The sequence below is a fragment of the Mus musculus genome, chromosome 2 (genome assembly GCF_000001635.26).
Source record: "Mus musculus strain C57BL/6J chromosome 2, GRCm38.p6 C57BL/6J".
NCBI classification, from domain to species: Eukaryota; Metazoa; Chordata; class Mammalia; order Rodentia; family Muridae; genus Mus; species Mus musculus.
Window position 1 is genome coordinate 119157253 of NC_000068.7, and position 23068 is coordinate 119180320.

General features: G+C 49.8%; 3 protein-coding genes across 4 annotated transcripts in view; 2 read left to right on the forward strand and 1 right to left on the reverse strand.

Annotated features, from left to right (window-relative positions):
* Positions 1-10535: 10535 nt before the first annotated feature.
* On the forward strand, positions 10536-15137 carry Gchfr (GTP cyclohydrolase I feedback regulator). The gene is made up of 3 exons (NM_177157.4): positions 10536-10621; positions 12424-12518; positions 14690-15137. Exons 1-3 carry the CDS (start codon positions 10586-10588, stop codon positions 14811-14813), a joined length of 255 nt encoding a protein of 84 aa, NP_796131.1. The 5' UTR covers positions 10536-10585; the 3' UTR covers positions 14814-15137.
* A 110-nt stretch (positions 15138-15247) lies between these two features.
* Positions 15248-23068, reverse strand: part of Dnajc17 (DnaJ heat shock protein family (Hsp40) member C17) — a 36339-nt gene continuing 28518 nt past the window's right edge. For both annotated transcript variants that reach the window (XR_374520.3, NM_139139.2), the window contains exons 9-11: positions 22633-22713; positions 22100-22210; positions 15248-15433 (exon numbers count right to left, since the gene is read on the reverse strand). Coding sequence is in view for 1 of the 2 variants with exons in the window: in NM_139139.2 (NP_631878.2) it covers positions 15314-15433; positions 22100-22210; positions 22633-22713 (312 nt within the window). In the remaining variant the exon portion in view is untranslated. The remainder of the gene's footprint in view (positions 15434-22099; positions 22211-22632; positions 22714-23068) is intronic.
* Positions 17257-20316, forward strand: Gm14137 (predicted gene 14137). Its single transcript, NM_001039223.4, has one exon. It carries the CDS (start codon positions 17728-17730, stop codon positions 18253-18255), a length of 528 nt encoding a protein of 175 aa, NP_001034312.2. The 5' UTR covers positions 17257-17727; the 3' UTR covers positions 18256-20316.

The window sequence follows — 23068 nt, forward strand, 5'->3', positions numbered from 1 at the left end:
AGTCGTTTACCGATTTTTCCAGTCAAACCCCAAACAACAGCGCCACTGCTAGATGAAATTGGAGTAAGTTGTTGGTTATCGATAAGATGTCCCTACATCGCTGGGACTCCTACAAGTTTTCAAAAATCCTCTTCAAGCCAGGGCCCCTGGACCAGGAGGATCATTGCGAGTTCGAATCTAATCAGGACTGTATAGTCTACAGAGCAAGCTTCAGGACAGCCAGGGCTCCACAGAGAAACTGGGTCTGATACATACCATTTCTGCTATCTTTGCTTTGTATGTTGCTGCTTTATTAAGTCAGGGGATCACTATATAGCCCAGACTGGCAAGTGCTGTGCCACTGAACCACATCATCAAACTTTTTTTTTTTTATTTTGAGGAGGGGGGACTTTTAAATTTTGAGACCAGACCTCAAGTTGCTGAAGTTAGCTTTGAATTCGCTCTGTAGCACAGAGAGACCTCGATCTTGTGAGCCTTCTGAACCCCAACTCTGCCAAAAGCTGGGATATGGTCTTTGTCATAAAGCCAAGCTTTGGCGTCTCTGGCCTTCTGCTTTGGCCTTCCAAATTCAAGACTACAGATTTGTCTGCCTCCAAATGTATTCATATATAAATGAATATAATATAAAGTATCTCACCATTTTAAGATAGACACAGGTTTTAGAGGACTTAGATAATCCCACTGTCTCTTTTTTTTTCAAAGATTTATTTATTTATTTTATGTATATGAGTACACTCTAGATGTCTTCAGACAGCACCAGAAGAGGGGATCAAAATCCATCACAGATGGTTGTGGTGAGCCACCATGTGGTTGCTGGGTATTGAACTCAGGACATCTGGAAAAGCAGTCAGTGCTCTTAACCACTGAGCCATCTCTCCAGCCCTCCACTGTCTTTTTTGTTTCTTGGTTTGAGTTTTTGTTTTGGGTTGGTTGGTTTGTTTGTTGAGATGGGGTTTTTCTGTATGGTGCTGGCTGCTTTAGAACTAACTCTCTCTCTCTCTCTCTCTCTCTCTCTCTCTCTCTCTCTCTCTCTAAGATTTATTTATTTATTATATGTAAGTACACTGTAGCTGTCCTCAGCTACTCCAGAAGAGGGCATCAGATTTCATTATGGATGGTTGTGAGCCACCATGTGGTTGCTGGGATTTGAACTTGGGACCTTCGGAAGAGCAGGTGACGCTCTTAACCACTGAGCCATCTTGCCAGCCCCTAGAACTCTCTTTGTAGACCAGGAGGGTCTTGAACTCACAGCAATCCACCTGCCGCTGTCTTAAACATTTATTATTAAATGTTATTAAACATTTGTTTAATCCCAGCATTTGGGAGGCAGAGGCAGGCAGATTTCTGAGTTCAAGGCCAGCCTGGTCTACAGAGGGAATTCCAGGACAGCCAGGGCTATACAGAGAAACCCTGTCTCGATAAATAAATAAATAAATAAATAAATAACATTTATTAAATTATTAAATGTTATTAAACTGTTATTAAACATTTTGGAGCCAGGCTGGTAGTAGTGGCACATGTCTTTAATCCCAGCACTTAGAAGGCAGAGACAGGTGGATTTCTGAGTTCGAGGCCAGCCTGGTCTACAGAGTGAGTTCCAGGACAGCCAAAGCTATACAGAGAAACCCTGTCTCGAAAAAACAAAAACAAAAAAACAAAAACATTTTGTAGCCAAGCGGTAGTGGTGCCTGCCTTTAATTTCAACACTTGGGAAGCAGAGGCAGGAGGATTTCTAAGTTTGAGGCCATCCTGATTTATAGAGTGAGTTTCAGGACATCCGGGGCTACAAAGAGAGACCCTTTCTCAGCCCCTGCTCCCCAGCTTCCCCCCACCCCTGCAATCACAGTGTGGCTGCATGAACAGTAGATATGGCAAAGTGGGTAAAGTGCTTGCTATACAAAGCATGACGATGTATGTTAGATACAGGACCCATGTAAAAGCTGGACATGGTAGCATTGTCTGTGATCCCAGCTCTCCCACCAGCAGAAGGGATGTGGACACAGGAAACTCTCCAGGGCATCAACAGAGACCCAGCCTTGAACAAGATAGAAGGCAAGGGCAAAACACTAGGGTTCTCCTCTGACCTCCATACTCACAGGTTTCAGACACACAAACTAAGAACTAATATTTTAGTTAGCATAGAAAATAATAGGTTTTGCTGGGCAGTGGTAGTGCACGTCTTTAATCCCCCAGCACTTGGGAGGCAGAGGCAGGCAGATTTCTGAGTTTGAGGCCAGCCTGGTCTACAAAGTGAGTTTCAGGACAGCAAGGGCTAATAGAGAAACCCTGTCTCGAAGAGAAAAGAAAAAAAAAAAAAAAAAGAAGGACGAAAGAAAAAAAGAAAACGGGTTTCATTGTGAAATTTTTCAGAGAAACCCTGTCTCAAAAAAAAAACAAAAAAAAAAACAAAAAAAAAAAACCAGGGGGACCTTTGGGATAGCATTGAAAATGTAAATGAGGAAAATACCTAATTAAAACAAAAAACAAAAAAAAAAACCAACAACAACAAAGAAACAAAAAACAACATTGTGAAAATTTTGTGCATGTCTATAGTCATCCACAGTCATATTTTATTCACACTCTACCTGCCATTCTCCTCTTCTTATTCTTAAAATGACATATATTAATTTTATTGGGCAATGTAGTCATCCAGACCTAGAGTGAACCAGTCTGGTCTCCAGGTCACTCCAAGAGCCACTTCCCTGAGCACAGAGCAGCTCTGAGGAGTCCTGGGCTAACAGAGCTGATCTGGTGGGAGCCGCCAGGAGCCTGGGTCTCCTGGTCTCCTGGTCTCCCAGGTTCCCTTTAGGACTGAGGAGTTGGGCACTGTAATCTGACCCCAGTCTCCTGCCACAGACTTCTTGGGTGTGTTGCCTAAGAGTGGATGGAGATAGGGTGTCCAGAGCTGTAGTGCTGAACCCCATATTCTGTGGGCATAGCTTCCCTCTTCATATGCTTTCTGCTGGACCTGGTATCTTCCACAAGATGCAGAAATGGACCGATGCAGAAACACCTTGTGTGGATTTTTCCCAGGAGGAGTGGCAACTGCTGGACCCAGCACAGAATGGTTGTATAGAAAGTGATGGTGGGGAGGTCCAGTGTCCCTATGGCCCTGGGCTGTATCACCACGCTAACCTGATAGCATCTCCTGGCCAGAACAAGCAGAAGCATGAATGTTGCAGACCCAGTTGCATCAGGACCTTTCAGATTAAAGTCTGGGACTCTAATGGTGGGGGTGTAGCATCAGGAAGGCAAGGCAAACTGAAGACTGCAAATAACTGTGAATGTGCAGTTTGGAAAACAGGGTCTTAGTACAAACTATGTGCTCAAAATCTTCATGAATGTGGTACACACAGGAGGGATTTGATGTATAATACAGATTTCACAAATAATTTTGATGGAAGAAATCCTCGGGGTTTTCATGTACATGGATAATCATTCCTTCATTCTAAATGTGAGGAAGCTCTTATTAGAATAAAATACAGAGGGGCTGGGGATATGGCTCAGTGGTTAAGAGCACTGACTGCTCTTCCAAAGGTCCTGAGTTCAAGTCCCAGCAACCAGATGGTGGCTCACAACCATCTGTAATGAGATCTGATGCCCTCTTCTGGAGTGTCTGAAGATAGATACAGTGTACTTACATATAATAAATAAATAAATCTTTAAAAAATAACAAAAAAATAAAGTGAAAAAAGAATAAAATACAGAGAAATGAATGAATGAATCTGGAAGAAAAGTGACATCTATAAATAATAAAATGAACAAAAATGGACACATAGTAATTGTGCATATTTATGGACACAAGATAACACAAGAGTGTATTTCAAAAAGAAAAAGGGAGGCGGATGGATGAGAGCATTGGGTAGGTAAGGGTGCTGGCTGCTGAGGGTGAACCCCTCAGTTCACCGGAGTTTGATTCCTAGAAACCATACAGGGGAAAGAGAAAACTGATTCCTGAAGGTTGTCTCAAAACTTGTCCTCAGAGCTCTCCCTGTGGCCAGGACTGGGCATGGTGGCTCACACCTGTAATCCCAGACCAAAGCAGAAGCCACCCAAGTTTGAGGCCAGCCTGGCCAACATAATAAGGCCCTGTCTCAAAAGGACAAAGGAAGGGCGAGACACAGAGGGGGGAGGGGGCAGAGTAGGCTCACATGCTAAATTCAGCTCCAGTGTCCCTGTACGCCACTGCAGAAGCAATCCACAAAAGCTGACAAGAAGAGGGAGACAGGAAGGCCAGGCAGGCAGCCCAGGCAGGAAATTCATTTCCTCCTGGATATTAAAGATGTTATCTGGCAGGAGTAAGGCTGCCTGGCAGTGGGTGCTGTGGTGGGCTATTCAGGCAGAGCTCTATGCTAAGGTACATCAGGAGGCCAGTTTTGTGAATGCAATAAAGCAAGCCCCGGCACCATCCTAGGTCTCCCGCCACAGCCAGCTGAGAGAGGTAAACAGAACAGGTTCCTTGCAATGGTAGCCTTGTCTGGTATATAACTTTTAAGGTTTTTAGCACACACACACACACACACGTGCACACACACAAGGTCTTGGCCTTGGGGAGATGATTTAGTTAAGTGTCTATCATGCAGGCATGAGGACCCGAGTTTGGCTCCCCTGTACTCGAGTAAAACCCAAAGTGACCTGGAGCTCATGGGAAGGATGGGGTCTGAAGCAGGTCCCTGGACTCATGGGCCAGTCAGCCTGCTCGAATGGTGAGCTGCAGCCTCAGTTGGAGATCATGTCTCAAAAGTTATGGTGTAAGGCCTGGAAAGGCAGCCCACAGTTGCATGGCTTGCCATGAGTGAGGTGAGTTTGGACACTAGAGCATTCCGCTGAAACAAGGCAGGTTCCAGGCACACTTACAACCCCAGCTCTGAGTGGACAGTTGAGAAATCGAGAGCCTCAGGCAGAGGAAGAGACCCAGTCTCAAAGGGATAAAAAGAGTGACAGGGAAAATCAGAGTCCTCTCTGACCTTTGTGTATGCACACAGCTCATATACTTGCACACATGTGTGTACATACACACACAGACACTTTAGAAATAAAGATGCAGAGAGGAAATGCCCAGCATTAACCTCTACCCTTTAAACACATGTGTAATATCCACATAAATGCATGCATGCACACACACACACACACACACACACACACACACACACATATTCTTATTTTTAGGGCTCAGCTGTCACTCTGTAGGTAGAGGAATTGCCTAGAATGTATAAAGCCCTGAGTTTTGATCTCCAACATGACTATCTGAGGTGGCTCACTCTTGTTATCTCAGAATTTCTCAGGATTTGGAAACCTGAGGCAGAAGGATTGCTCAGATTCAAAGTTCAAAGCCAGCCAGACTACATAATGAACTCCGGGTCTTCCTGGGGCTATATAAAGGGAGACTCTGCCTGAAATGAACAAAAGAGCATTTGTAAGTCCCTATTTCTTTCTCTCTCTCTCTCTCTCTCTCTCTCTCTCTCTCTCTCTCTCTCCCTCCCCTCTCTCCTCCCCCTCCCCTCCCCTCCCCTCCCCTCTCCCCTTCCCCTCCCCTTCCCTCCCCCCTCCCCCTCCCCCTCTCCTTCTTCCCCTCCACCATTTCCCTGTCTCAGAGGGAACGACTCCCTGAACAGTGCACTAGCTCTTCTCCTGTCTATTCTTTTTTTCACATGACCACACATTTCGTGAAAATAAAGGAACATCACTTTGGAAGCAACGCTGAAGAACCCTGTCAAGCCAGGCTGTGCCGACTCCTGACCGTAATCTCAGCACTAAAGGCTGAGTCAGGAAGACAGCAAGTTCTAGGATATCTTGGGCTACCTAGGTGGACTTCCTGTATGGAGAAACAGAGAGAGGAGAGGAGGGGAGGGAAAAGGACAGAGGGAGGGAAGACTGGAAGGAGGGGAAGGGCAGGAAGGAAAGAGAAATGGGCAAAATGAGGGGATGTAGAGGCTTTCAAAGTGAAGTCAGGATGCCACTGAAGGCTCAGGACTCAGGTGTGTCTCAGGCTTCCGCCTAAGAACTTGAGCCCTGCCCTTCAACTGCAGGCCTCTGGAACAGCAGATAATTACAGTGTGCCTTAGAGATTCGAGATGCTTATCAGGAGGCTGCAGGACTCTTGCCTCAGAGACATTTCCATGGTTCACACAGCCATGTTCTGTGGGTCACATGGTCCATCTCAAACAACTTCTGCATTCTTTCTCAGCTTCGGAAGCTGTTTCTCTTCCTCTCTTTATTTATCTTATTTTTTATATTTTTATTATTATTTATTTACATGTACATGTCTGTGTCTGTGTGTGTGTGTCTGTGTCTGTGTGTGTTCATGTGCCTGAGGTAAGGAGCATTCCCAAAGCTGGAGTTAAAGCTGCCTGATGTGTGTGGGAGTTGAACTCAGGCCCTCTTCAAGTCTTAATCACTGACCCATCTCTCCGGCCTTTCTGTTTTTATTTTAAGACAGGGACTTTGTAGTGGAGGCTGGCCCTCAACTCAAGGTGATCCCCTTGCCTCAGTCTCCCAAGTGCTTAGCTAAACAATTTACTTATGGCTATAGTTTGGCTGAGTGTCCCTCAAATGTCTGGGTGTCAATGACTGGGTCTGGAGGGTGGCATTACTAGGAAATAATGAAGCCTAAAGGATGTGGGGCCTAGGGAAGGTCTTTGGTTGCAGGGGCAAGCCCTTGTGGGGAGCAGGAGACCCAGCCTCAGTGTGTAAGTGGTCTCACCCTAAGCCTGGAGTTCACATTTTCTCATCCAGGCTGGAAGCCAGCAAGGACCAGTGTTCTTCCTGTCTGTGTGGTTACGGGCATTTGTGGAGACATCTAGCTTGTTCCATGGGTTCTGGGATCCAAGCTGGAGTTCTCATGATTGCACAGTAATCATGCTCCCCACTGCTGAGCTGTTCTGGTTTGGTTTGGTTTTCTGAAACAGTCTTTCCATCAGCCCAGGTTGGCCTCAATTCCCAGTTCTCCATTTTTTCACCTGTTGCGTGCTGGACCTTTTCGCTTTATAAGTTAAGTGTCTTGGTGTTTCATGGCAGTAACACGAAGCTGAGCAATATACTGATCTTGTGATGAGTTAAGAACTTTTTCTCACTGTAAGCTCCACTTTCCCTACTTGCTTTGGGACTCTGACTCAGAGCCTATCTAAACCTATGTCTCTCAAATTGCAGTTCCCAAGACCCTGAAATAAGGGTCTTTCCTGTTTGTACTTTCTAAGCTTAAATTGATACTTTTGTCTGTTTCAAATCACAAAACAAAATATCTAGTTTTATGTACCTGGGGACTTTGTGTAAGTTCTGTTTTGGTTTTGCCTTAGACAGGTTCTGTCTATGTAGCCCAGACTCTCCTCCAAGGCTCCCATCCAAGCTTTAAGCAGACCTGACTCTGATTAGCTTCTCAGACGAGATCAAGCATGTTCAGGGTGAGGTAGGGGACCCAGACGGCCCTCAAACTCCATCTTCATGTCTCAGTTGTGATGCTGGGGGTTGCTTCTAACGCTTTCATTGGGAATCTGTGAGTCCAAACGCTGATGGTCCTTGTCCCCAATTGGTTTTTGATTGATCAATAAAAGATGCCAGTGACCACTGGTTGGGAAGAGGGAGACAGGGAGGGACCCTTTGATTTGTGCGGGTTAGGACTCAGGAGAGAGGAACAGACAGAGAATCACTATGATGTGGTGGGAGATGGATCAGATTTAGAGCTGCAGGAGAGAGAACCAACTAGTCAGGTAAGAATTCAGGTAAATGGTTACTGGCCACTCCCCTGATTGAGCTTGGGGTAGCTAGGGGAGGATTAGAACTGCTCAGCTTTGATGTGTGTGTGTGTGTGTGTGTGTGTGTGTGTGTGTGTGTGTGTGTCTTTCATTAGTGGATCCAAAGAGTTCCTGGGTGGGTGACTGGAAACACATGACCCATTGGGAGTCAAAGCTGGACTGAGATTACAGGTGTCCATTACTCCAGGCTGATTTATTTTTTGTCACAAGGGGTGAAACTTGATTGTGACAATCACAACTTTGAAGAATAGAAGTGCTCTCAGCAGACAGATAGTCCCAACCGCCAGCACTTTACCTACATTTGGTTTTTAGAGTCTTTTCTTCTTCTTCATGTTTTTGTGGGGAGGAAAGTCCTGTAAGTTTTGTGTTTTAATTATTTATTTTATGTATGTGAGTACTCTGTAGCTGTCTTCAGACACACCAGAAGACAGCATTGAATTCTATTACAGATGGTTGTGAGCTGCCATGTGGTTGCTGGGGATTGAACTAGGATCTCTGGAAGAGCAGTCAGTGCTCTTAACCACTGAGCCTTCTTTCCAGCCCCTAAGGTTTATTTTTTTGTGTGTATGTGAGTGAGCAGGTACCTGTGAAGGCCAGAAGAGGGCACTGGCTTCCCTAGAGGAGGAGTTAGAGGCAGTTATGAGCCATTTGATGTGAGAGCTGGGAACTGAATAAGGGCTCCCTGGAAGAGCACCAAGTGTTCTTAACTTCTGAGCCATCTCTCCAGGCCCATGGGGCAGGAGACCTTTTTTAAGACAATATTTCACACTTCAACACAGGCTAGCCTTGAACTTGAAGCAATCCTGTCTTCTGAGTACTAAGGCTAGTGATGTGAGCCACCACCTTACCCCCATGAAATCTCACTATGTTACCTCCAAGTGGTCTTTAGCTTGCAAGTTCAAGTGCTTCTCCTGCCTCAGTCTCTGAAGTAGCTGGAACCACAGCCATGCACCACACACCTGGAAATTCTCATACATTGTACATTCCTTCTTTTTTTTGCTCTCTGTAAGGCAGTGTCTGGTGGTATAAAGATGAAGTTTACTGGCTCACTGGTTAAGGTCTTGCTGCCAAACCTGAGAACCTGAGTTTGAGCCCTGGAACCCACACAGTGGGAGGAGAGAGCCAGCTCCTGAAAACTGTCTATAACTTTCAGAAGTTAGCCTTGACAAGGTCTGTGAACACACAGAGACAAGACACATGATAAAACATTGCATTTCTAGGATTCCTAAAGGTTTGGGCAACTGGTTATATGCCTATTGATCATCTCTGCTCCCATGGAGTGCCTAGCCAAGTTAGCTGCCAATCTTGTTTCCCCTATTGGTTCTTTTTGTTATGGGGTGGGGTGAGGGTTTGTTGTTTTGTTCCTTTGTTTCCTTATTAGGTTTTGGTTTGTGATTGTTCTGAGACAGATTCAGTTCTCTCTCTCTGTCTCTCTGTCTCTCTCTGTCTCTCTCTGTCTCTGTCTCTCTGTCTCTCTGTCTCTGTCTCTCTCTCTGTCTCTCTCTCTGTCTCTCTCTCTCTCTGCCTCTCTCTCTCTCTCTCTCTCTCTCTCTCTCTCTCTCTCTCTCTCTCTCTTCCTTCCTGTTGCTGAGATAAAATACTCAAAACAAACAACAACCACCACCACAACAAGCCCAGCATCTTAGGGGAAAAAGAGCTTATTTTATCCCAGCTCTCAGTTCCGGCTTACAACGGAGCTTAGGATCAAACTCAGCGAACCATGGAATCAGCGGAGCATCATCCCAGCCCCTGTAGGGGTTCTTGATAGGTTCCCTGATGAGACTTTTATTTTCACCGTCCCAGGACTGAGGGTTAAATTTAGAACCTCAGTTTTTGCCCTCTACCTCTGCATTACAGCACGTCCCTTTCTGCCTCTTTAACGAGCTCTTTGTTAAACATAGATGCGTCTTATCCCTCTCGCTAATTGTTGGGGTGCGAGAGCTGGTGCCGGACAGGAAGAGGATCATATAAATACATCAGACCAGTTAGGTAAGAAGGTCAGGTTTCCAGGCCAGGGGCGGGGCGTGTTCCAGGGCAACTGGTTATATGCTTTTCCAGGGCAACTATTTTGTTCGTCTTTGCTTTTTAGGGAACCAATCAGAATGAGTCGGTTGAAGAATGTTGACCTGTCTACTTCTAGATGAGGGCGTGGACCAGCTAGTTGTGAACTCGCCGCCCTCTCTTGGGCATCAGGCTTAGGGATCGACGTTTCTATGCCTCAGGTGTTACCCTGTGATCTGCGCGTGCTCCCAAGGCTCCCTGCAGGAGGAACAGGTTCCGCGCCTTTACAGCCAGAGGACTGGCACCCAGCCAAGAGTGTAGATGATGCACAGACTTAATTTGCAGGGCCATAGATAGGCATGCAAAGACCCGCAGCCACACTTGAAAATGACAGACCCCAGGACAGACCCCAGGACGCAGGACTGCCCAGGACCTGACACTCGCGTCTCGCCTCGCCTCGTGCACTTAAGTTCACAAGGCACGCGTCCTGGTGAGGACACGCAGTCCCCGCTTCCCTTTAGTCCTCAGCGCAGTTTTCGCTCTGCTACGTTTTAGGGACAGGCGGAAACCGACTGGCATCCGCCGGACTTTGGAGCCTGAGCATGGAGGTATTGCAGGAAGAGGGCAAAGGGGCGACAGGCACCCTGTACGCCATGGCCACAACTCCTAGTGAAGTCCGCGGGGACACGCCCGCTTCCAGGTCTCTGGGGCGGCGGGACCGCGGCGCGCGCTCCTGATTGGCTCGTGCAGTGTCCGCACGGCCGCCAAGCGCCGCCCGCGGACAGAGCAGGGAGTAACGGGACTGTGGTCGCGGGCAGCCCCAGCCACGCACCATGCCCTATCTGCTCATCAGCACTCAGATCCGTATGGTGAGTACCTGGAGTGGGTGACAGCGACAGCCACTCTAAGGGACTTTCCTGATGGTCCCGCAACCGGCCTACCACGCCCCCGCGGCGCGGACACCAGGCAGGGTCAGGCGACTGGATGGGCAGGGAGTTCCGCGGGGACACCCACGACCCGCTTCACAAGCGCTGCAGCCAGGGCCCGCACGCCAAAGGCCAAGCTAAGCTGCGCACACAGCGGCTCACCTGTAGCCCCCTCCAGGCAGGGCTCGTTCTGATGCAGAGAGAATTCGGGTTAGAGGTGGAGAGGGCTGCGGGCAGCCTGGAGAGCACCACGCGGGGGTCTGAGGTCACGCTTCTCTAGGTGAAGTTTCGGGGGGGGACATGGGAGGGAGGTGGTACTGGCTGCTTTATAAGTCTCCTCAAATCCCCTTTCAAAGGATACCTGGTGCCCCCCCACCCCCACAGCTAAATAGCTGGGCGCGCTACCCCATCCTATTCCAATGCCCAGCGGTAGGTACAAATCTAGCTCCCAGGGGATAGCCAGGAGTAGTGGGCTCAGCATGAAACAGGAGAGGTCTTGACAATACCCAAAGGGCCATGAAAACCTGTACAGTTGTTGAAATCTGGATTGCTGGGCACATTCACCTCTCTTCCTCCTCAAATAATTTTTTAAAATTCTTTCCAAGTTTTCTTTCTTTGTTTTTTAGAGTTTTATTTATTTATTTTATGTATATGAGTATACTGTAGCTGTACAGATGGTTATGAGACTTCATGTGGTTGTTGGGAATTGACCGGTCAACCCCAGTCACTCAGGCCCAAAGATTTATTTATTATAAATCAGTACACTGTAGCTGTATTCAGATGCACCAGAAGAGGGTGTCAGATTTCATTGTGGGTGGTTGTGAGCTACCATGTGAGATTTGAACTCAGGACCTTTGGAAGAGCAGTCAGTGCTCTTACATGCTGAGCCATCTCACTAGCCTTCTTTCCAAGTTTTGTGTATGTGTGTGACAGGGTCTCATGTAACACAGGCTGGCCTCAGTTTGTTATGTATTGGAGGCTAGCCTTGCTTCCCAATTACTGGGATTACAGGCATGTCCCACCAGGCATGTCCTACCTGGCTTGGTTCTCTTAAATTATGGAGGTTTTGTTGTCTGTCTGTCTGTCTGTCTGTCTTTCTGTCTGTTTTTTTCCTTTGGGGGGGGCGGGGAGCGGAAATTCAAGACAGGATTTCCCTGTGTAGGCCCATCTGTCCTGGAACTATGTAGACCAAGTTGGCCTTGAACTCAAGAGATCCACCTGCCTCTGTCTCCCGAATGCTGACATCAAAGGTGTGCTCCATCACCGCCCAGCTATGGCTTGCTACATTGTATTGTGTGCTCATCAACTGACAAGCTTTGTGTCCTTTCTGTCTTTAGGCTATTATGAGTAGTTCTGCTAGGAACATATGTTTTTCTTGTTGGTTTGTTTCTTATTTTGGTGTCGGTTGTAACTTGGGAGGTTTACCTGCCTGTGTACAAAATTGTATGTGGACATATGTTCTCATTTCCTTCATTCTCCAAGTGATGCCAATACACAGGAAACCTGGCTGGTGGCACCTGGCTTGAAAGCACTGATAGGCAGTGTTCAGAGGCAACAGGCAGCCTTTTGGGAAGTTAGGGAGGACCCACTGTGCTCCCCTCTCAGTTATGTCCCACCTTAACTGACCTTCATTACCACCTCCCCTTCACCTAGAGCTTCCCCGGGGCCGGGGGAGGGGAAGAGAAGTGGAACTGTGCACATCTGCCTGCCACCCAGCTAAGCAGCTACCGTGGCTTTCCTTGCAGGAGGTGGGCCCCACCATGGTGGGTGATGAACACTCGGATCCGGAGCTGATGCAGCACCTGGGGGCCTCCAAGAGAAGTGTCTTGGGAAACAACTTGTAAGTAGTGGCATCCTTGCGCACCTTCTTTTCTCCCTGGCAGGGTCTTCTGCTTTTCCCTTCACACAGCCATCAAGCCCAGAGGGCAACAGCCCCTGGAGGGCTTGCTCGTCCTCAGGCCCCCACAGGGCCCAGATCACCAAAGAGAGTTTCCCAGCCTTTCTTCACAAGCAGTTTATCCTTAGTGGACGTCTGGGGCACCCCCTCCCAGGGGCTCTGGAAACCAACTGTTCTTGCCTTGTCCTCCCCGCTCAAAATTGGGTCCCATCAACAAAGACAAGCTTCACCTTGAAGGCCTGAGTGACAGAGCCCAGCCCCAGAAACAGAGCAGGACACCTGGGTCCTCTTTTGAGCTCCTGGCTGCCAAGGCACTTGGCCCCTTCCCTCAGGCTCCTTCCCATCATCTCTGTGGCCAAATACTACTGCTTCCCTTTCTGCTTCCTCACCCTGTCTTAGTGTTCTACTGCTGTGAAGAGGCACCATGACCAAGCAGAGTTAGAGGGTTAGTCCATGACAGACATGGTGGGGAGAATGGCAGCAGGCAGGCAGACAGGCGCTGGGGCAGGAGCTGAGAGCTTTATATCCTGATCTGCAGGCAGCAGCAGAGAGAGAAGTGGGGGGGGAGAAAGAGAGAGAGAGAGAGAGAGAGAGAGAGAGAGAGAGAGAGAAGCTGGGCTTGGCATGTAGTACTTTTGAAACCTCAAAGCCCACATCCAGTGACTCATTTCCTCCAAGGTCACACCTCCCAGTCTAATCCAGTTCTCAACCTTCCTATGCTGAGACCCTTTAACACAGTCCCTCATGTTGTGGTGACCCCCAACCATAAAATTATTGTTGCTACTTCATAATTGTAATTTTACTGCGGTTATGAATCATAATGTAAGTATCTGATATGCAGTGTATCTGAGACCCCAGTGAAAGGGTCATTTGATACCCCCCCAGGGATCATGACCTACAGGTTGTGAACTACTATTCTAATTCTTCTCAGATAGTTCCATTCCCTAATAACTATAAGCATTCACATATATGAGCCTATAGAGCTATTTTCACTGGAGCCATCAAACAACTTAAAAAAGAAAGCACTTAATGGGGGCTACATTGAGTAAGCCCATAACCAAAATGACAGGGAGCATGGCAGCAGGCAGGCAGCATAACACTGGGTCAGGAGCTGAGGACTTACATCTAATCTACACACAGAAGGCACAGAAGGTAGACACTGGGCCTGGCATGGCCTTTTCAAAGTTAAAAAAAGCCCACCCCCAGTGACACACCTCCAACAAGGCCACACCTTTTAACCCTTCCCAAAGCAGTTTCACCAACTAGGGATCAAGCATTCAAACATAGGAGCCTGTAGGGTGATTCTTGTTCAAACCACCACACCCTCCCTACTATTGCGGGAGAAGCGCCGAGTGGGTTCACGGATCCTGAGAAGAGCTGTCAGAGACCTAAGTGCAAGAAGGGAAGAGAGAGCCGGACAGTGGTGGCACACGTCTTTAATTTCAGCACTTGGGAGGCAGAGGCAGGTGGACTTCTGAGTTCAAGGCCAGCCTGATCTACAGAGTGAGTTCCAGGACAGCCAGGGCTACACAGAGAAACCCTGTCTCGGAAAAAAAAGGGGGGGGGGTGAAGAGAGGAGACAAACAGATCCCAACCCTTTGGTCAAAGCACAGAGGAGCCACTCGCATCTCTTGCCATTAGAGATTTGCTTCAAGATGACAAGCTGGGGGTTTGGGCCCCTTATCTGCTTCATGCTCTTTACAAATCCAGGCAAATCAAACTTTTTCTGTGACAACAAATGGCAGATGGATCCAGGCACTATCCGTATCTGCAGCTCCAGGATTGCAGGACAACCAGAGAGGAGCCACAGAGGGCAGACTACTCAGAGGAAAGACTAACATCACTCAGCAGCTGCATGGCTCCCCTGGGGCCTGCTACTCAAGGCAGGCAGAGCTAACCAGCCTGTTTTCACATGTGTCGTCAGGAAGAGTAATGGTGTTTTCATCACACTGTTGAGAGAAAACAAGTGTGTAGCAAGGAACAGAACAGGGGCTGTGCACTTCGCCTGTCACCAGGCAAGTGGCCAGCAAACAGGCCTGGCACGGAGTAGACACTTAGCTTTGTATGGGTGCTTGCACCATATGACCTCATGACACTTTCCTGTCTCTTTACAGTTACGAATACTACGTCAACGACCCTCCTCGCATAGTCCTGGACAAGCTGGAATGCAAGGGCTTCCGAGTGCTGAGCATGACAGGGGTGGGCCAGACGCTGGTGTGGTGTCTGCACAAGGAATGAGCTGCTTGAGCTGACCTGTTCAGAGACCGCCATGTGCCCTGCCCACATCCTTGCATCACTGTTTGCCCTGCCTATCTCTTTCCAAATTGTCAACTCCCTTGCCCAATACTGGTGGGCTGTGAACAGCCTAAGGGACCTCGCTCCAGCTGGTTGGGCACAGCAGGCTCCTGCCCTGGTGCTTTCAGCTTCCCCCAGCTAGGCCTGACCCTGGCTCTTGCTGTAGGCCACATGCTGAAGGCAAGCCAACCCGAGGACGAGGACAGTCCCTGGATCCTACACAGCTAATCCAAGCCAATAAAGGGCTCTCACAAGTGGTTGTTCCTCAGTTCTGTTGTGCAGTGACTCTTGAGATGCACCATTCTCTACTGGCCTATCCCCATCCATGGAAGAAGCCCTTGCAGATAGAGCCCAGCCCAAGAGGAAGAAAAGTAGACTGTTTTTAAAAAAGTTTATTGGTGATGATTCAGAAAGGGTGTGGGGTGGGAAGGCTGGAGCCGGGGCTACGTGGGCCGCCCCTCATCTTCCTGCTGCATCTGGGCAATCAGCTGCTGGCGCTCAGCTGCCTGGCGCATGCGCATCATGACGAGACTCTCAAAGTCCCTTTCTGACAGCACTGAGCCCTGGGGACAGAAGAGACAGGAGTTAGGACATGAGGGTACAGCTCCACAGATTATAGACTCAGTATGGGGCCAAGACAGAGCCTAATCTAAAAGCCAAAGAGGGAAGGGCAGAGGAAGGGAAGGACCCAGACATCTTGGATTCCAGCTCCTCCAGGAACCTTCAGAGAAAACAGGCCTGTGCGCCCCAGGCTGCTTCTCCATCAGCTCCCCACAAACTCCCTTTACCCAGGACACACAGCTTCCCATATCCTGCTCTAGTAGAGTCCTTCCTTGTCAATCACTCTCCCTGTGCTGGCCTGGCCCTCCCCCTTCATTTCCTCTCCGCCCTTTATCTCTTTTCCCTCCGCCCATGGCTTCTGCCTGGCAGGTTTCCAACAGAGGCTGTTTGTGGCGCTGGGATCCCCAGGTTCTGCTGGACACAGACTGGCCCTCGTGGTCTGGCTTCTGCTGAGAATACAGAAGGGGGCCCTGACCCACACGCGGCTTCAAAGGACCATAAATCTAGAAGAGGAGAAGAGCAAGCATGAGCCCAGCTTGCCTCATAAAGACACAGCGCAGGGCCCCTGGCTTTCTTTTATGATCTTGCCAGCTGTGCAGGGGACTGAGGAAGACTACAATGAGCAAGGCTGTGAGAAGTGAAGCAGCCTTAGGACAGAGCACTGCACTGCCAAGCCCACTCTGTCAAGGGCAGCAAGCACTCTGAGTCAGAGCAGTTCCTCCCTCAGCACAGCTGAGCTGTGATATCAGATGCGACTCGGATGGGTTTCCCACCTCTCTAATCGGCTGTGATCCTGTAGCTGATTAGAGCGGTGGGAAACCCATCAGAGTTGCATGGAGGCAAGCATGGTATACTGCGGGGGGGGGGGGGACACCCCACACTGCTGCCCTCCCACAGGCTTGGAAGTCAATGACCCAGGGAATAAGATGGGAGCGGCTGAGATTAGGCTGCCAGTCCCTGGTGCACTTGTTTGTAGTAAAGGTGTGCAGATAAAGAGGAAGTGATATACAGCCTGGCCCCCTCCCCTTATACCTCCCCTCTAGAAATACCCCCTACCAGCCACCCTCCCTCCAACCACTGGCAACTCCTGGCAGCCTCACCGTCCTGGTCCCACCCATAAGAAGGTCCCCAAATGAGGCCCATGAGCCAGAGGGAAAGGCTGGGGCATCCTAGGAGCAGCAGGGCACTGGCTTCTGCTGGTGAAGAAGAGAAGGGCGCTGAGCAGCCATACTGATGTCCCAGCTGTGGGGGAGGGCAGTGCTCCTTCCCCAGGTTTATATTGCTCGAAGAAAACTTCAAGTCACCCCTGGCATGCCCCCAGCACCTTGGGCGGAGCAAGCCCTGTACAGGCATGGGGCTGTTCCCCGTTAACACACCCTCCACATCCTTCTCCACCATTCCTGTGGCCTGGCTAATGAGGGCTTGTCATCCATGCTGGGGGCTGAGTCACCCACACCAGCAGGTCTCCTCTCTTTCTTCCCTAGCAATTGTTCCAAAAGCTGCCTTTCAATTAGCACTACCTCCCTGGGCTCCTCCCAGAGACATCTGGGGCTAGGGAGCCAAGCAGGCCCACTGAGGTCACAGTGGCAGAGCACTGACTAGAAAGGAAGTAACCTGGTGACACACCAAGCAGGGCTGTCCCCAGACCAGTCCCCAGAGGAATCTGAAGCGTCCTACTGCCCTGGGGTGTTGGTCACAGCTGCCCCAATCCCAGCCTGTAGATGCTGCAATTACCTCAGAGCACGAAACCGGCTTCCCACCTGACTGAGTCAGCTGAAAACAAAACACATCTCTACCACACGCTGGCACAAACAGCCAAGCCACTAATCAGAGTCCCCAGATGCTGGCAGAGAGAGCACAGTCCTACACCGGCCAGAAGATCGAAACTCATGCCAGGGACCAGCAGAGAGAGCTGCTGCCTGCCTGTGGAAGGAGTGTGTGCCCTCCTGCCAGAGTTCAGCCCTGCTCACCAGCCCTCAGCCTTGTCCTGCCCTTCTGCCCTGTGAGTACTGCTACTTCCTTTGGGGTTTTCCACAGCCAGGCTCTCCAGGTGGGAGCTCGCAGTGCTGTCTCTGTCTCCTAGACAACCTCCCTCCTGCTAGTCTTCTCTCACCACCCCAGAGGCAAACGAAGGACCACCCTGAGCAGAAACGCACAACCTCTGCTGTTGGCCCTTGAAGGGTGTCCCTCTGGTGTCTGGCATTCAGCACCCTAGCAAAAAGGTCACCTGCTGCTGCTGAGCCCCTTTGTGGGGCTTCTCAGATGCCAGACCCACTAGATGACTCTCAGGAGCTCCATGGAGACCTGGCGGAAAGGCTCCTTCCGCAATGCCTCCTTTTTCAAGCGAATCACCCTGGGGCGGCCACGGAGACTGCATCGACAGGGCAGCATACTTAGCCAGGCCAGCACTGCTGGTGGTGACCATGAGGAGTACAGCAACCGGGAAGTCATCCGAGAACTGCAAGGGAGGCCAGACGGCCGGCGTCTGCCCTTGTGGGGGGATGAGCATCCCCGAGCCACCCTACTGGCCCCACCCAAGCCCCCACGCCTCTACCGAGAGAGCTCCAGCTGCCCCAACATTCTGGAGCCCCCAGCAAGCTACACAGCTGGCTACTCGGCCACCCTGCCTTCAGCAATCTCCCTGACAGGGCCGCTTCACCAGTGCTCAGAGGAGGCCCTTTCGGACACTCCCCACTTCCCGAGGACACCTACTCCGGACCTCAGTGACCCTTTCCTCTCCTTCAAAGTGGACCTGGGGCTTTCACTTCTGGAAGAAGTTCTGCAGATTCTAAAGGAGCAATTCCCAAGCGAGCCCCACTTCTGACCTGGTGAGAGTAGCGAGAACTGGGGTGACTGGAGGAATGGCGCCTGTGGACCCAGGCGAGGAAGGTACAATGTGGACTAAAGAACAGGTGGGGACCAGAAGCCACAGTTCTCCCTGCCCTCTGGCTGCTGACCAATCCTTCAAGTCGCCCAAAGTGAAGGGGCAAAAGCCAGCTGGGAATGTATGGGAGTCACTTTCTGGCAGGAGTCCTGAAGGAAGCTGGAGAGACCAGGAAAAGGAAACTCCAACCTGCAACCACGGAACCAGTCAGAGGTCAGTGGAGAGACAGGCAGGCACAGGGGCGAGCCAGGAAATAGGACTCAGCCTGGGCAGAGCAGCCTCTAAAGACCACGTCACAGAAACAGAAAGTCACAGGCCAGTCTAGGAAGACATAGTCTAACTGAGATGAAAGGGAAGTGGGGAGGTCAGAGAGGCAGGACTAGACAAGTCACCACTTACGGCGCAGGACTGTTTAATGAAGGAAAAGCAAACTGAGAAGTCAGCTCCAGAGGCTGAGGAATGGCTCAGTGGATACAGTGCTTGCTATGCAAGCAGGAGGGCCTGAGATTAGACCTCCAGTACCCGAGTATAAAAGGCAGGCAGGGATGCTAGCCCATCTGGAATGCTGGTGCTCAGGTTGGAGAAGCTAGGGATCCCAGGGGCAGCTGCCTGGTTAGGTTGCCAAATCGGCACAGTCCAGGCCCAGCAAGAGAGCCTGCCTCAGAAAATAAAACACCGAGAACAATTGAGAAAGACATCTGAAATCAACCTGTGACCTCCACTTCACACACACAGACACACACACACACACACACACACACACACACACACAGACTCACAGACACACAGACACACCATCCAGACACAAACACAAAGAAAATTTCAGTTATTTTTCATCCTAGCAAATTTTTATTTGTTTGTTTTTGAGATGAGGTCTCATATGTAGTGAGGGTGGCCTTGAACTTCTTATCCTCCCACCTCCACCTCCGGAGCCTGGGATTACTCATGTGTGTGTGTGATCAAACCCAGGTTTTTTTTTATGAGACACTGGGGATCAAATCCAGGGTTTCATGTATGCTAAGCAAGTACTCTACCTAAATGAGCCACATGCCAGCCCTCTAGCCACATTTTAAAGATGTTTTCAAAAATTATTCTTAATTGTGTGTGTGTGTGCACACAAACAAGTATATACAGGTACATGCAGAGGGCAAAGGTGTTGGATGCCCCTGGAGCTAGAGTTACAGGCAGTTGTGAGCCACCTGATGTGGGTGCTAGGAATTGAACTCAGGGCCTCTAGAAGAGCAGTATGTGTTCTTAATTGCTGAGCCATCTCCCCAGCCCACTTAGGCACATTTTAAATCAACAGCCACATCTGACTGACGGCTACTGTACTGGATGACAGAGCATAAACACCGACACTGTTAGACCAAAGTCCACTGGATGGCGCTGGCCAGACACAGTATGTAACCATCAGAAGCTTGGGCAAGGAAGGAAAGTTGCCAGCTCTGGGCTGCAGGTGCAGGAGGGGCTGACAGCAGGAGAGGTAGACAGAGGAAAATGCAGGGGAAAGGCCTAACATCATTAGCAAACACAGCATGAGACTCAAGCTTCCCACAGATCTGTAAGCAAGTACTCTAGGAAGAAGCTCCTGGAACCAGCAGCTGCAAAGGAGTGCTCTGGGAACTTCCACAGGCATTGTATGTGGAACCTCTGGGAAAGGCTGCAGGAACAGTACAGGGATAACCAGATCAGAAAGGACAATGCACCACCAAGAGGCTCCAGGATCCTCCACCAGGCCCAAGACAGGGCAAGGCTACAAACTGTGCTACTCCCTGCCCTGTGGCTGGGTCAGATCTGAATCCAGAGCCCAGAAGCACTGGACCATGTGGGTCTGGCCTCCAGGTCACTCAAGTGTGAAAGAAGGGTAAAGGAAGCTGTGACACACACTGCCTGATAAATCCACATCTGTGACATCTCTCTTTCCTGTTCCTGTGCAGAGGTACTCAGCTTCAAGCCTCCTCTGGAAACAGGAGGCAACCAATAAAGGTTTTTCTAATATGACCTACAGAGTATGGTCTTGGATGTGAAATGCTGAAACTTTCTAGTGGGGAATGAGGCTTCTTTTAAGCTAGGATCTTGTAGTGAGAACCTTGGTTTCTTTTTAAAAAGCACAGAAATCTGACTATGCTTTCACTTTAACCCCCGTGTGGCATGGGGCTGTCCACAGCTGACTATGCAGCTTGTCTCTAGCAGGGGCGTGGTTGTGCCAGCTGCAGATGGTTTCTGCAACTGTGTCACACTTGGAATTCTGGGGCCTTTTTAGAGAATATATAGTATATATTCTGGGCCCCGAGAGGCACGGTGGTTAAGTAGTCTTGCGCAAAGAACAAACATTAAGGAAAAGAAATGTGCTATCCTGACTGATGAAGTCTCTTGGGGCCCCTAGTCAGGGATCTCTTTCCTTTCCTCTCTTCCCTCTTTTTCTCCATCTACTGTTAGAGGGTTGAAAGGGTGGGAGAAAAGGCTGGGGAAGGATGGAAGAAAGAACCCACAGAGTAGCAAAGGCAGCTACAGGATCCTGGGCTGACCTCTACATCATTCATGTTCCTCCTCCATCAGGACCTGGGACACTGAATGACAATGGCCACCATAGACTCAGATGTTTGAATGCCTGGTCCCCAGTTGGTGGAACTGTTTGGGAAGAATTAGCAGGTGGAGCCTTGTGAGAGGAGGCATGTCACTGAGGTCAGGCTCTGAAGTTTCAGTTAGCTCTCTCCTTGCCCTGTGGTTATTTCAGCATGTAAGCTCTCAGCCACTATTCTAGTGTCCTGCCTACCTGCCTGCTGCCATGCTCCCTACAGTAATGGTCATGGACTCTACAACCTCTTGGAACCATAACCCCCCTAATTAAAGGCTTTCTAAGTTGCCTTGGTCCTGGTGACCAAACTGTCACAGCAATAGAAAAGTAGCCAAGACTGACACACTCCCCCAAAGGCTCCAATCTCTCAGGCAGGCATCCTGATAACTCTCTGAGAAGCTGTGGACACGTGGACAGGTACGCAGGCGGTTTCAGAGAAGGGGAAAGCTCCTGCCCCCAAAGCAACCGTCCCTCCAACAGGAGCGAAAGGCATCCATGCTCTAACCTCTGCAGTCAGGCTAAAAAACTGGACCAAGGAGGGCGGAATGAACAAGTCATGGTGTTCTAGGGACTGCGAGGCTGCCCCAGGCCCACTGTCGCTAGAAAGCTAGCACTTCACAAGTGGGGTTCCAGATACAGCACCCCAGGTTCAACATGGGACTTGATGTTATTTCCTAGAGTCAGTTTGTGAGTGGGAAGTTGGAGACAAAGCTGGAAAACAGTTCTGGGAAAACCATTGCTCCAGCTGCTTGCCTTCTGCCTCTTCACCCAACACTGGGTTCCTAAACTAAAATCCTTCACACCATGCCCAAGAACAAAGTCCTCTTTGTATAGATTAGGGCTCCATCAGGAGACACACATGAAGGATAAGCAAAGGCCAACTTTTATGCAGCCTTGGAGGTGTACTTCAGGAGTAGAGAGTGGGTTAATTATGAGCGGGGCCCTGGGTTTGATCCCAATGCTAGAAAGGGGGGAGGGGGAGGAGAGCAAAAAAAAAAAAAAAAAAAAAAAAGAAATAATGTAGGCTAGGGTCCTCTGGTACTCAGAGAGAAAAGGCATGAACAGGGAGTCAGCCTTCTGCCTGAGCTGGTGAACTCACCCCACACCCACCCCATTCTACTCTTATCCAGCCTTGGGCAGAAAGAGCAGGAAAGTGGAGCAAAAGAGGCCCAAGCAGACCCAGGTGGGTGACTCCTGACTTTTTACCTTTGACAGTCCTGGGGGGCCGGGGTCCACTGTGCTCTGGGGCTGTCCCTCCAACCAGGAAACCTTCAGAGGGTTGTCAGCCAGGCCCACTTCATTTCTGACAGCCAGCTCCTGCCAAACAGAGTATCCAGTCTCTGTCCCATCCAATCCAGGTCTAAGGGGCTCTTTCTAGCCCACAGAACGACTAAAACCAACATTCTAATCCTCTAAGCAGAGCTGAGCAACCTCAGCAACCTGCACACAGTGGTACACTAAAGTTCTGACCCAGTGGGAGCATGGAGGAGATGCACTAGGGTGAGGAGGCCATGCTGGTACAGGGTGGAAGGTGTGGTGTGGAGTGGCCAGAATATAATTAGCCAGAGCATTTTCCCACCCAATCTTGAAACCAGGAGACCTTTGGGGGAGATTCAACCCTTGAGCTGGCATAAGATCCACTAGCAGTGTGGGTCACCCAATCAGGAGGACCCATGAAGTTGGGCTCCTGCTCAGAATGACAGGACTGCCAGTGCCCCCAAGCCCCATACCCCACTCACCGCAGCTCTGACAGTTGCAAACTCCACTATGGCATTGCCTGCCTTCTTTCTGGAAAGTACCAGGTTGAGAACCTCCCCATACTGTGGGAACAAGAGAACCATAGTAAGTATAACTGGACATACAGCATGGCCCATTAGGCTACAGCCCAATCTTGGAGTTATTTCTAGGGACCCAGAGGAGCAAGACTGGAGAGGAAAAGAAGTTGTTTTCCTTTTCCACGGTACAAAGGACAGCAAAGGTGAGATGGGCAGAGCACTGAGACCTAGGCTAGGCTAGCACACAGCCCAGCTGAGACCTAGGCTAGCACACAGCCCAGCCGTCTCAACCTCTGAAAGCAGGGATGCTGAGGGGATTTCACACCCAACAGCCACCTCTTCTCCCCCAGCACAGCCAGCTAAGGCTGTGCTTCAAGGAAAGGCTAGGCTGAGGCAGGGA